At 35.1% G+C, this 13,473-nt stretch overlaps 1 protein-coding gene across 4 annotated transcripts in view; it reads left to right on the forward strand.

The window, feature by feature from the left end:
- BTLA (B and T lymphocyte associated) overlaps window positions 1-11,607 on the forward strand; it is a 42,108-nt gene extending 30,501 nt beyond the window's left edge. For 3 of the 4 annotated variants that reach the window (XM_039878976.1, XM_039878977.1, XM_039878978.1), the window contains exons 4-7: window positions 3,420-3,452; window positions 4,584-4,724; window positions 6,243-6,289; window positions 9,332-11,607. In XM_039878976.1, coding sequence (XP_039734910.1) covers window positions 3,420-3,452; window positions 4,584-4,724; window positions 6,243-6,289; window positions 9,332-9,607 — 497 coding nt within the window. In that variant the 3' untranslated portion in view covers window positions 9,608-11,607. The remainder of the gene's footprint in view (window positions 1-3,419; window positions 3,453-4,583; window positions 4,725-6,242; window positions 6,290-9,331) is intronic. The other variant, XM_039878979.1, reaches the window with a different exon arrangement.
- The last annotated feature ends 1,866 nt before the right edge of the window (window positions 11,608-13,473 follow it).

The raw sequence follows: 13,473 nt of genomic DNA on the forward strand, positions 1-13,473 counted from the left end.
GGGTCAAATATATGGTGACGAAAGAAATTTGAGTGGTGAACACACAATGCAATATACAAATGATGTAATATTGAATTGTATCCTTGAAACCTATACAATTTTATTAACCAATATCACCCCAATAAATTTAATAAAAATAACTATGATAGTCAAAACTGTTTTACTGGCATAAGGATAAATATATAATTCAGTAGAATAGAATCGAGAATCCAGAATAATCCATACTTCCTTTGTCAACTGATTTTTGACAAGAGTGCCAAGACCACTCAATGGGAAAAAGTAATTTCTTCAATAAATGGTGCTGATCAATCGGATATGAACATGCAAAAGAATGATTTGAATGTCTACCTCACACAATATACAGAAACAAATAAGTGAAAATGGACCTTATATTTAAATATGAGCTAGAACTATAAAATCTATGTATGTATAAAATCATAATACTGTTTCTTTAGAAGACAATATAGGACCAACTCTTTATGATCTTGGACTTGTCAATAGTTTTGGTGATATGATATCGAAAGCATAAGCAACAAAAGGAAAATAGATAACTTGTACCTCATCAAAATTAAAAACTTTTCTGTATCAAAGGACACTATCAAGAGAGTAAAAAGACAAAATACAAAATGTGAGAAAATATTTGCAAATCACATATCTGACAAGTGCCCAGAATATAGAAAGAATTCTTACAGCTCGACAACAAACAGACAATAAATTTTAAAACATGGGCAAAAGATTTGAATAGACATTTCTTAAAAGAAGACATGTAAATGACCAACATCTCTGCTTTTTTACAAGTAAGTGGCATAATGTCTGGCACATAGTGGGTGCTCGATAAAAATTTCTTTATAAGTAAATTAAATGACATAATCTATGCAAAGTGAAAAGATTGCCTTTAACTACCTGGAAAAGCCTCTATTGATGTACGGAATGAATGCTTCTGGAGAGCATTGCATTATAAATTCACATAATGAGATAGAATATTAAATTTTTAAAGAAGTAATACCTTTTTATCTGGCAAAATAAGTAAAAAAATAAGCAAAACTTGCAAAAACATTACTTCTGGGTCGATATTAATTATACTATTAAATATAAAATAATTAAGTACTACCAGATAATTTATGTAATGTTGATTGATATAATGTATAGCAAAATTAAATATAGTGACATTGAGTCCACCTTTCTTGGAAGAGAGCCTTCTTGTGTAATTTAGTCTTTCTTCATGGGAAACAATCCACTTCTGTACAAGAGAAAGGAGTTTAGTCAAATGTCTATCTTGTATTTGAGTCCTTCCATGACCACTACAAATGGTTGTACATTTTGTAAAGTGGCTGTTCTAGGGACCAAGTCCTAGACTTTAGAGAAATTAGGATTGATAATCTCTCTCCGTTGGGGAGGAGGGGGCTTAACTTCAGAGGAAAGGGAGGCAGCAGTTCCTCTTAAACTCTGTGTTCTGAGGAGACGTGCTTATTGGGATCAGACTGGGACAGAGTGTAAAGTACGATGTGGTCTAAAGGAAAGTCGAAGAGCTAAGTAGGAGACATTAAGGTCCTTTTAAATTTGTCTTTGAAGAGTTCTACTCTGCCTTCTTCCTATCATTTCCTTTTTTGTCACTTTGTTAACTAATACTACTGACCCCCATTGGGTATTCCCCAGGACTTTGCTTTGGCTTTCTATTCTTGTTTGTCAACAACTTTCCACTCTGTGATTTGTTCCCTCCTACAGCCTCTATGAGCATCTCAGACCTTTATTATCTTTCTTCTAAATAATTCCAGTTAATTATATGAACTCCTTGTCTTTAGTGTTTCCCATTTTGATCCATTTCAGCCAAAAAAAGCTTCCTGATAAACTTAATTTTCCTAATAAACTTCTTTTGTAATGTCACTCTTTTATTGAGTCTCCTACAGAGCATTCTCAGTGCTTATAATATTAGGCTCACGTTTGTTGACCAGCCTTCAAGACCTTCCATAGTCCATCTCCACCTTCTTTTCTGAACTGTTTCTGGAATCCATATAGAAACTCTCAACTTTAACCTAACAACCCTATTTGCTACTGACATGTCTTCACCACTGTCCTGCCTGTGCTGTTCTCATCACTCATGGGGTACCCATTTATCTGCCTCTACCTATCAAAATTATACCCCTCTTATCAAGCCCAGCTTATTTCCCAAGTTCTTAATAAAGACTTCCATATTTACCTTGGAGAAGTGATTTCTCTTTTCTAGCAATTTTTATGTAATTTCAGTTCTGTGCCTCTCAATTATTATACATTCCCTTGTACTGTAATAATGTGTGAAAATGTTTTTTTTTTTAACACATCAAGGATTATACTATCTTGGGAAGCAGGAAATGTGTCAAGGTTCTCAGGGGCATCTCTGCTTCCTTCACAAAAGTCAGATAAATTATTTATTAATTGGCTTTAAACTGAGTGTGGATTTTCCTTTCATGAAGCAATAAAAACAAACAACAGGAAAAGGGTCAAAGAAAAATTCATTCTCTTCTGTACCTGGAATTACTCAGTGAACTAAGTATGAAGTGAGGAGAAGAATATATATTCTGAAATCATATTTAAGGATTGTGATTTTTGTAAATACATTTTAGAGGTATGATAAAAAATATTTTATTTTCTCCCTTTGAAATATTTTTCTTAGAGGGTATTGGGAATTTTCGTTTTCGTATCTGACTCTCATTTGCTTTTTATGTTTGAGTTAAAAATTGGTTTATGTAAGAACAAGGATGTGATAAAGTAGGGCTTGGATACAGTTGAGAAAGCAATATTCTTCAAGAATGAACAAATGCTCTTTGCAAAGCAAAGTCTCAGAAGAAAATTTGACAGAGCTGGGGAAAAGTCATTGGAACATACAATGGCCTGTGACTCTGTCCTCCCCAGTCTGCCCTCATTCAGTTCCTGACTAGGAATTTCACACAGACAAGTGATCATTGTCTTAGCAGGAAAGTGGGGGCGGTATGAGTAGGCAGGAAGTGAGAGGCACAATCTTTGTTTCAGAAAGAGTATCCAGCATGTCATCAAAACCATCCTTTCCTTGTGGCTTTTCACACTCACTTGGAGTACATGCTGAGTGTATGTTCTAGGTACCAGAAATAATACAGGCTCCTGTACTGCTTCCATACGCTTAAGAAATGGAGAAGAGGGAGTCAAAGCAGAAAGTGAATGTTGTGTTGTATTTACACAGTCTTTCTTTGAGCCTCAAAATAAACTTAGGAATTTACTTTGTGTCTGTGATCTCAAAGTTACCTACAAACTACACAAACTGCCTTTTGCTGGATTATTGGATTCTCTGTTAGTGTGCAAATGCAGAAGTCCTCTCAGATACTAGCACTGATTTTGAACATATCCGAATATGCACCCACATTGTTTTTACCACCAAGTTCAATATTTATCTTGTTTTTCTATTTCAGAACACACTCAAAATGATTCAAAACTTCTAATAAGTAAGTAGCAAACTAGTCAAATAAAATTAAAAAACTAAATTGTTTGATGGCTTGAAAAATAATAAAAGTTAGATCTTTTCAATCAGTAGATTTATTTGTATTAGGTGATCTATTGTGGGTACCTTCCTTCCTGTTCCTATCCATGCCCCTCCCCCAGATGACTGTGTCTGTCACCCTTGGGATTGATTTGGCTGCTTTCCCAACCTAAACAGCAGCTGCACCATGAACAATACAGCATTCGTTACCACTCTGAATTTCAAAACCACTTCATGCTCAGCTCTAGTAGCTCCTGACCATCTTTACCCTAAAAGCAAGCATATGGGTCGACCAATATATAACTATGTTAATATATTTAGAAATAAAGATTTTCTACATAAAAAAATTAACACAAGTACACAATTGAAGATACATTCTGACATTTTCTATTCTGTAATGTTTTATTTTTTAATGTTATTTATGGTCTATTAAATTGTTTCATGACCCACAAATAAGTTGTAACTTACCATGGACAAAAAAGAGTCTTAATGCATGTTAATGTTGATCAAAAGTATTAAGCATCAGCCAAGAAAATGATATTTGGAGTTACTAAAATATCTGTAGATACTAAATAATTAGGTATTTGGAGCTACCAAAGAGTTACGAGACAATGGAAAAGCATTGTGTTAAAAGAACTTGAGTTTAATATCAGAAACATGTTGGCTTGAATCCCAATTGCTACTCAACAGCTGTCTGACCTTGGGCAAGTCTTGGAACAATAATACTTTTCTTTTCAAGGCATGGGACTAGATGCAAAACAATGGCTTCCTTATTTTTCTTAAGTGATGAATATGAGAGTTAAATAAAACAATGTAAATGAAAGGGCTTTCTGAGAGCTTTATGAATATTGTTTTACGGGGGATTAACCATAGCAGAATAAGAATTTCAAAAGATAAACTATAACCCAGAGCCACCCACATACACTCAGCAATAAAGTAAGAGGTGGATGAGAGTCCTGAGGCCTGGGATTCCTAACGTCTACTGAAAGAGAAATGAAGGCATCAGCTGGAATTTTGTTCTAACTTGCAGAAGGTATTGCTGATCCTAATATATCTCAGATTTCCTAACTGTTTTTAGCATTGATTAATATTTCAGATACAACCAGTGCCCTAGAACCACCCTCCAAGGAACAGATGGAGGACAGGCGATGGATCCTTTATAGTTTGCTTCCTTTGGGAGGATTACCCTTACTCATCACCTGTTTCTGCCTATTCTATTGCCTGAGAAAGCACCAAGGTGGGTTCCATCTTCCCTCTGCTATTCTGTGCCACACATTTGGGGTTCAATTACCAGGACTGATATGTTTTAGTTGGTTCCTGTTGTTTTGTTTCCCAGTATTCTGTAATAAACCATAGACAATGATTTCCTAGGGAACAACTCATCCTTCCACCTAAAACCAAATGAATTAATTCAGGTTCCTTCTCATCATGGTGAGGCATGCTTACTATAGCACAGTGCTCCAGCCAAGGGCTATGGTAAGGAGAAAACATGGCTGGGACTTACACATTCTAGATGTGTCAGTCTTAGATTTCTGTGAAAAGCTCTTCTAAACTTTAAGGATGTTGAAAGGGAGGTGGAAATAATCTCTCAGATCAACATGTCTGATTTGAGTTAGTTTGCCTCATTCTCTTTTTCACAGGCACATCATGCCAGACACACATACCCTTGTCTAAATGAAGACCCAGTGTCCTCAGAGGAAATTCATGTGCTTATACTTTCTATTGTCATCATAAAGACATTCTTGAATTGAACCCTCAGCCAACAATAACGCATTTGAAAATGTGGTTTTTGCTATGATGGGAGAGGTGTGATATTTTTAAAACATTTTTTTTTCTGCTTTTGTAAAAATTTCCTCAGTGTCAAAAGGAAACACTTAAATACAGTAAGAGACAGATGTATGGGGAATTCTGATCTAACTCTAGTATGAACAACATCAATTCTCTCTTTCCCTTTTTACCTCTCTGCCATTACCTCCCACCTCCTTTCCCACAACAGCAGCCACAGTGTACTTATAGAAACTAAGCTAGACAGAGAAACCCTTATTTTTTTAATAAGAGATCTCTTTGTCTGGGCAAAAGTGCTTTAGGTATTTTGTGGTGAGGACTTCCAGAGTCCAGAACCTTCTCAGAATACTGAGGGAATCTTCCGTAATCCCAACTCCACATCTGCAACTCCAAGTATCTTATCATAGTCCCTCTCTGTTTCATCACCTTTCCTAGGCTGCTGGAACTGCTCCCAGAACTTCAGAAAAAAGAGTTAAGGATAAATTCTTTGATTTACCATATCTAAAGTGAACTAGGCAGTAGGAGATCCTGGTTAGGTAGGTGACAGGACAGCAGTGCATCTGGCACTGAGTATAGAATGTTTCCAGAAAAGGATTTCTAGCCTTTTTAAAGTTATGTATTAGATCCTGCCCCTTCCCATTGAATATGCTGGAGGGCTTTTTGGGGGTGAGAGGAGAAGAACCAGTGAATGAAATGGGTACCATGAATTCTCCCATACTGAGATGTGTGTGCCATGCTAGTCACAATGTATAAACAAGCTGAAACTAATAATAACACTGTCACTGGCACGCAAGTGAGTGGGCATGAGTGGAGGGGCATTCCACCTCTGCTCTACGGACTGAATTTCAACCTAGCAGTCTGATTCCATAAACCATATTCTTTCCACAACCCTAATTTATAGGAACTTGGGGAAGAATTTTATGTTGTCCTTTGCTCCCTTTGGTTTCTTATTTTTCTTTTTGAATTCCAGGGAAGCAAAAGGAGCCTTCTGACACAGAAGAAAGGGAAATTAATCTGGTATGTTCAATGTATCTGTTAAAACAAATGCAATCTATGTTATGTTAACATATATATATATTTTAATTTGAGTCTCTATAACACCATGTGCCAGGCAATATTTTAAGTACTATATATATTGACTTACTTTAAAAATATGTTTATTTTACATTCACTTTCATCTGCAGCAAAGATTCTTCAGGATTAACAAGTCTCAAAGTAAGTGGTCCTTTGGAAGAGCATGGATGGCAGTGTAGGCTCTAAGCAAAAAGTTCAGAGGCTGAATCAGAGACTGAACTATATAAGCATGGCTCTGATCTTGGCCTGTTATGTGATGTGACTTCAGGCTACTCATTTTCACATAAATAGCTTAAAGTCATCTGGAAGAGAGTTGAGAGTTAATGACAAAATAAAACACAAATAATTTCATAAAATGAGGTACGAATCACATCAGCAGATAAAGAAGCATGATTACAGATCTAATTACTATGTGAAAGTCCTTCATAATGTGTGTGGGTTCATCAGGGAAGAGACTTCTCAGTCAAAGGAATGGATGTTTTGGAGGCAGTGCCAACTTTTCCTACAAGTTCTTGGAATATAAATTTAGGTCTTTCTTTTGGGTTCAGTATTGTGTAAATAGTGGAATGCAAAAAAGAAAGCAAGATGAGGCAATATATTTCTAAAAGTATTTTTTATGTAACTCTTTAGTTAAAAACATACTTTAGTCATAAATGAGGTACCACAAAGGAACTTGTGTGTGTGTGTGTGTGTTTTAGTAAACCAGAGTAGAGATAAAGATGTAGTAACCTTCTTGAAAGTTCTTGAAATGCCAGAAGCAGATATAGCTAATAATTCTACATATAATATTAAAGAGCACTCAGCATTCTCTACCAGTTTCCTAATTTTAAATCACCCCCTCCCCCGCAAAAAAAAATCAACTTTATAAACCAGTATTAAATTTTTAGTAAGCATTAGTAGACATCATTGTAATGGGTGCTAAGATTTTGTTTCCTCAAGTAAAAAAATTTTCTTAAATATTATTCCTTTCTTCCCATAGTGAGCAGAAACAACAAACTACATTTTATTACAATCAGGCCTGAGAGCTATGGAACCATTTAAAACATTAATCTAAATGATTTATTGTGCAAGTAAAGCCAGGGATGGTTAAAATGTAGTCGTATTTCTTCCTGTGTAACCTGGGCAAATTATTTACAATTTGAACTTGAATTAAATAGAGGTTTTTCTGTGCATGCCATTATTTGGGAATTTTATTTTAAGGTGTTCATGTCTTTCACAGGAATTCACAGTTTTGCCCTATTTAAATCGTCAAACATTTCAGAAAACAATCAAAGAGATGCCATATTAGATCTTTGAGACTAAGGATTCTTAAGAAGGTATTTGTATAAGAACCATGGAATAGAAATCCCAAGCAGGAATAGGAACTGGGAACAACATGGCAGGTACATATAAAAGCCAAAGTTCTCATCTTATTCCATTTTGGTCCTGTAAAAGTACTTGTATACTAAAAATTACTGAATTGTACACTTAAAAAGTAAATTTTAAGGTATGCAAATTAGGTCTCAATACATTTTTTTAAAAAAGTGCTGTAAACTGTAAAGTGCCAAACAAATATAGAGTAGGATGGCTGCTTTGGTGTTGGTCATCTCTACCCACCATAGCTTGATGCACCAGCCATGTGGCACCCACTCACTTTAATGAGGTTCCCAAAAGATAACTTCATCCACAGAACACCATATTTTACCCCATTCATTCTAACAATGTTTTCCATAGAAACAAGCCATCTTTTGAGAAGGAGCCAGGTAACTGAGTTAACAGACTTATGCCAATTGAAAAGTACAACAGGGACCTTGTTGTATATTGAGGATTATGGCTATTTATTAAGTCACATGACAGTCTCCTTCAGTGCTCCTCCAGAGACTTTAACCAGATTCCTATGAGTGGAGGTTGGGGCACTTGCCATCAGAGAGAAGATACAGGGAAGCTTAAAGCAATTCCTGCCTCTTTCAGTCATCCAACTTTAGTGTTATTTAGTGGGCAGCCACCTCATCAGAGGGAGGCAGTTAGTACCTAATTTCTCAGGATAGGGCTAGACTTGCTTGTGCAGTAGAACTCTGCTAAGGATGAGAAGTAGATGTAGCACTGCATGCATCACAATGAGAACAACAAAGGACCAGGCAAGGCATGTAGACTGTCAAGGACTATGGACCTGATACTTTAGAGGAGTTAGGCCAAACTTCAAGAACATAAATTGGCATAATTGGAATTTTAAAAAATTGAAATAACAACCCTTAGCATTAACATGACATCTTTATATTTTTATAGCTGGGTTCCCTTGATTGCTAGGAGGCAAACAGATAACTGAAAAGAGAGAAAAACAGCAAGACTCATTTTACTTTTATTTTTCATAAGTTCACCTATTTTTCAGAAGCTCTAAGATATTTGACTCTATTTGAAAATGTAAGAATTTTCTTATGATAGAAATAACAATTAGAATATTTTAAAACTTTTTCTAGGCTTGGCCATCTTAAAAAAAAAAATGGACAGCAAATTTCCAATTCCAGGTCTCAAATCATAGTAACATATCTTGGATAACTCATAATATTTATTTTTCTGCTCTCTCAGAAGGTATCCATTTTGCTTTATCTTTAATGTTTTTATTCTAATCTGTGTTAATACTATTATGTTGTAAGCTGCTTGAAGTTCTTGTGGGATGTTTTCTGCTTTTTTCATTAATTTGGGCTGTGGTTTTCATTTTAAAGAGGGATTGAAAAGCATTTTATGACATCAAAAGTGATCAATAATAAAGCATAAAATAACTATTTGGGAGGAATACAGTAGTCCTTAAGCCTTTCATCCATTAATAAGTGAGAATCTGTTAAAAAAAAAAAAAGAAAAGGTATCAACAGCATGTACGAGAGTTGATTTTTTCCATGTGTATTGACTCATTTTAGCCTGCGCTCATAGTTTGCTAATTAATATTTAAGTGGTAATTAAATTTAAATGGTAACTAAAGCAGCCTTTTTTTTTTTTTTTCTGTTATAGATTGATGTTCCCCAGCCCTTCAGGAGTGAGCAAACTGAACTGAGCACCAGGCAAAATTCCCAAACACTGCCATCAGATACTAGAATTTATGATAATGATCCCTGTTTTAAGGTCCAGGAAGAACCTGAGGTTCATTCTAAGCCATGTCTTGAGGAAAACAAACAGGGCATTGTTTATGCTTCACTGAATCACTCTGTCATAGGAATGAACCCAAGACAGGCAAGAAACATGAAAGAAGCACCGACAGAATATGCAGCTATATGTGTGAGGAGTTAAATCTGGTCCTGATCTCCCACCAATGATCATTGAACGATCAACATGTCAACACCATTGTCTGAAACCAACAGAATATCAAATAATATTCCTTGACCTGAGAATTTCACTTTAAGGAGATTCATGCTGGTGCTTGTGTCCTAAGGGTTCACAGGACAAAGGACTAAAACTTCTCCCAGAAACTTCTTTGGGAGCCTTTTATACTGTAGCCATGAACAACAAAACCTTCTCTTTAAAATTGAGTGATACTATGAATAGCAAAGTAGTAGAACATTTTAACTTAGCTACATTTTACCCAACATACAAACTCTATATTTTCTTTGGAGCTATCAGAAAGACATGTAGGGAAGAGAGATATATTATATGATTCAATTCACTACACACTCTTAAAAAATAACATCCCAATTCAACTAACTAACCATAAATACAGTAATAATAATATGTGTATTTCCAGTCAATCTTTTATAAGAAATTTTCCTCTGTCAATCTAATATTAGGGTTTCTTAAATGTAAAGGAGAAATAATTTTAGGCTTGATGATATAAGAAAAGAATGGAAGGAATAAATCGTGCAATAAAGATGTGGAATATGCCAACTAGATGTGAGTAGATGTTCCTCATATCTGACAAATGAATGCTAAGCAAATTTATGTAGAGATGGAGCAATTAATGTATGGTGCATTTATAAACAAAGTGATAACTCAGTGTTTGGGTTACATAGACTAATGCATGTGAATTGACATAATGCTGCTGAATTAACATATGTGTGGATGTCTAAATAAACATAAAAATCAGTGAGAATAGTCATCATTAGGCAAGTGCTGATTGATGGCTTAAACTGCTTCACAATTGATCCAAGAGTGAATTAAAAGCACAATTAATAGAATGAAGAAAAGTCCAGAATATTTTGTTGGCCAGTATGAATCAACATACTTCTGTTTAGCACATCTGTATCTTGCTGTTCTTCTTATTAAGAAATCAAGGCAAATCATACTTAATAAAATAGTATAGTTTGAAAACCATTTGTTTTAAATTATTGAGGTTCCAGCCACTTAAAATTATAGCAAGAAGATATGGTTTCAACTTTCTCAATTTCCAGAGTACTTGAGTCTAATTATTTCAAAAATAGCCTGCAACTTTATTCAAAGAGCTTGAGGCTATTAGAGTTCTTGAGTGCTGCTACTAACTAATGCAATAGATCTCATACAAAGTGGATAGCAAAGGTTAGGATCCATTTGAACATATACAAATGAACGTGGGGTGTGTGTGTGTGTGTGTGAGAGAGAGAGAGAGAGAGTGTATAGCAGGAAGGGTAGGTGACTTACAGAAATAGTAAAAGAGAAACTGACAAAATTGACATACCATTTTAGTTCGCTAAAGAAACTCAAATACTAGAGTAAATGAGTCATTGAAGAAAATGTCTGAAAATAATGTATAAAATTATGGGGATAGGAGTATGACAGCACATAAAAGATTTTGTCCCAAAAAGACACAACAAATTTTGTGGCAGAGCATTTCTTCTGTAACAGTGGCATTAAGATTTTGCCTCTTAAATTGAAGTTGCGGGTATTGTTTTAGAGTCAGTGTTATCTGGCCAGAATATCATTACTCCCAGAATTTTGAGCAACCATCTCTAGGTAGCTTTTTCAGTCAAGCTGCAATGTATGGACAGCTTATGTGCAAAAGATATATTAGAGTAGCTGCTTGTGGTATTTTTAAAAATAGAAACAGGAAGTATGGGGAGGATACATATAGCTGTCCTTATCAGATAAACACATAAGCTGAACAGTTCCTTCAAAAATTTCTTAAATTAAAAAAAATGTATTTCTGCCTATTGTTGAGAATAATCTTAGCATGTCTTACAGTAAAGATAATATCGATAATGATTTCACCTCTAATGATTTATACTTATATTTGTACGATGTTGCCAAAATCACGTCATTTGTTTTTATTCCTTCTTAATAAAACATGTCAAAGCTATATCTGTATTTCACAAATAAATCTATTTCAGTATTATTTTCATTGTTTATTTCATTAATAAAATATGAGAAAAAGAATATATAGATAATTTAATAATTTTTATGAAATTTTAAGCTTATTCATTGTTCTAAATAAGAAGCTAAACTTATTAAAACTTATTTGAAATCAATTTGGTATTGGTTTTTGTACCAAAAAGTGTGTGGACATGAAATACAAGAGTAGTTGTTAAACCTTATGACACATAAAAACAATTTAAAGAACTTGCTAAACTGTGAATTACCAACTCCCAGTAATAAGGAATTCTGATTTAGGAGAACCAGGATATGGCTCTATAATCTTCACCATTAAAAAACAACCCAGATAGTTGGATATATGTTTCCCAGTGCAGAGGCTAGTTTGGTATGAAGGTGGTACGAGAGCAAGATGCTGGTGATGCAGGACCCTATCTACAGCGATGGCCCCCATAAAAGGCTTTTGGAAGGAAGAGCAAGTAGGGCCTCAGAAGGAGACCTGTCACTCACTATCACTCATTGTCTCCCTTTAGCACTTAAATAATTGTGGAAGATGGTCCTGACTGCCAGAGGAGGTGGGTATTGCTGGTGCATTTCTTTCCAGAGTTGGAGTGGCTGTCCAGTGGGCCTGATCATATCTATCAATCTCTCTATATACTTTTTAAAAGAGCGGTCTTAGGTTCAGCGAAGCTGAGCAGAAAGTACAGAGAATTTTCATATACCGCCTGGCCCCACACATGCACAGCCTTCTCCTCCATCAGCGATATCCTACACGAGAGCAGTACATTTGTTACAATCAGTGAACCAACAATGACACATCGTTATCAACCAAAGTCCATAGTTTACATTAGGATTTACTTTTACTGTATTCTATGACAAATGTATAGTAACATATATCCTTTATTATAATAATGTACAGAAAATTTTACTGACCTAAAGATCTCCTGTGCTTCACCTCTTATTCATCATTCTCTACTCCAAAATTCCTGTCAACCACTGATCTTTTTACTGTCTCCATAGTTTTACCTTTTCCAGAATGTCATATAGCTGGAACCATACAGTATGTAGACTTTTCAGATTCTTTTTAGCACTGAATAATATTTTAGTGTCTAGATGTGCCACAGTTTATGTATCCAATCACCTGCTGAAGCAATCTTGACTGTTTCCAAATTTTAGCAATTATAACTAAAGTTGCTATAATCATCTGTATGCAGGTTTTTGTGTAGACATCATTTTTCAACTCATTTGAGCAAATACCAAGGAATGTGATTGTTGGATTGTACAGTAAGAGTATGATTAGTTTTCTAAGAAACTCCCAAAATGTCTTCCAAAGCGGCTGCTCCATTTTCTTTCCCATCGACAGTGAATGAGGATTTCTGTTGCTACACATCCTCTCCAGCACTTAGTGTGCTCAGTGTTTCAGATTTTGTTCATTCTAATAGGTTTCTGGTGGTTTCTCATTGTCTTAACTTGCAATTTCCTAGTGACATATGATGCTGATCATCTTTTCATATGTTTATTTGCCATCTGTGCATCTTCTTGTTAAGGTCTTTGGCTTTTTTTTTTTTTTTATCGGTTTGTCATCTTATTGTTGAGTTTTAAGTATTCTTTGTATAGTTTAGATAACAATCCTTCATCAGATAAGTCTTTTGCAAATATTTTCTTTCAGTCTGTGGCTTGCCTTCTCATTCTGTTAGCAGTCATATCATTTATAGCACTTATTTGTTATTATGTTTGCTGCTACATTAGACTGTGGGCTTCTTATGGGTGAGGATTATGTCACAGTCCTCTAGTTTCCTAGCCCAGTGCTTGGCACATAGTAGAATTAAATAATATTTAAGGAATGAGTGATTGTGTTTGTGAAATGAGCCATCTACTTT

This window comes from Pteropus medius, unplaced genomic scaffold (assembly GCF_902729225.1).
Source record: "Pteropus medius unplaced genomic scaffold, Ma_sr-lr_union100, whole genome shotgun sequence".
In the NCBI taxonomy this organism is placed as follows: Eukaryota; Metazoa; Chordata; class Mammalia; order Chiroptera; family Pteropodidae; genus Pteropus; species Pteropus medius.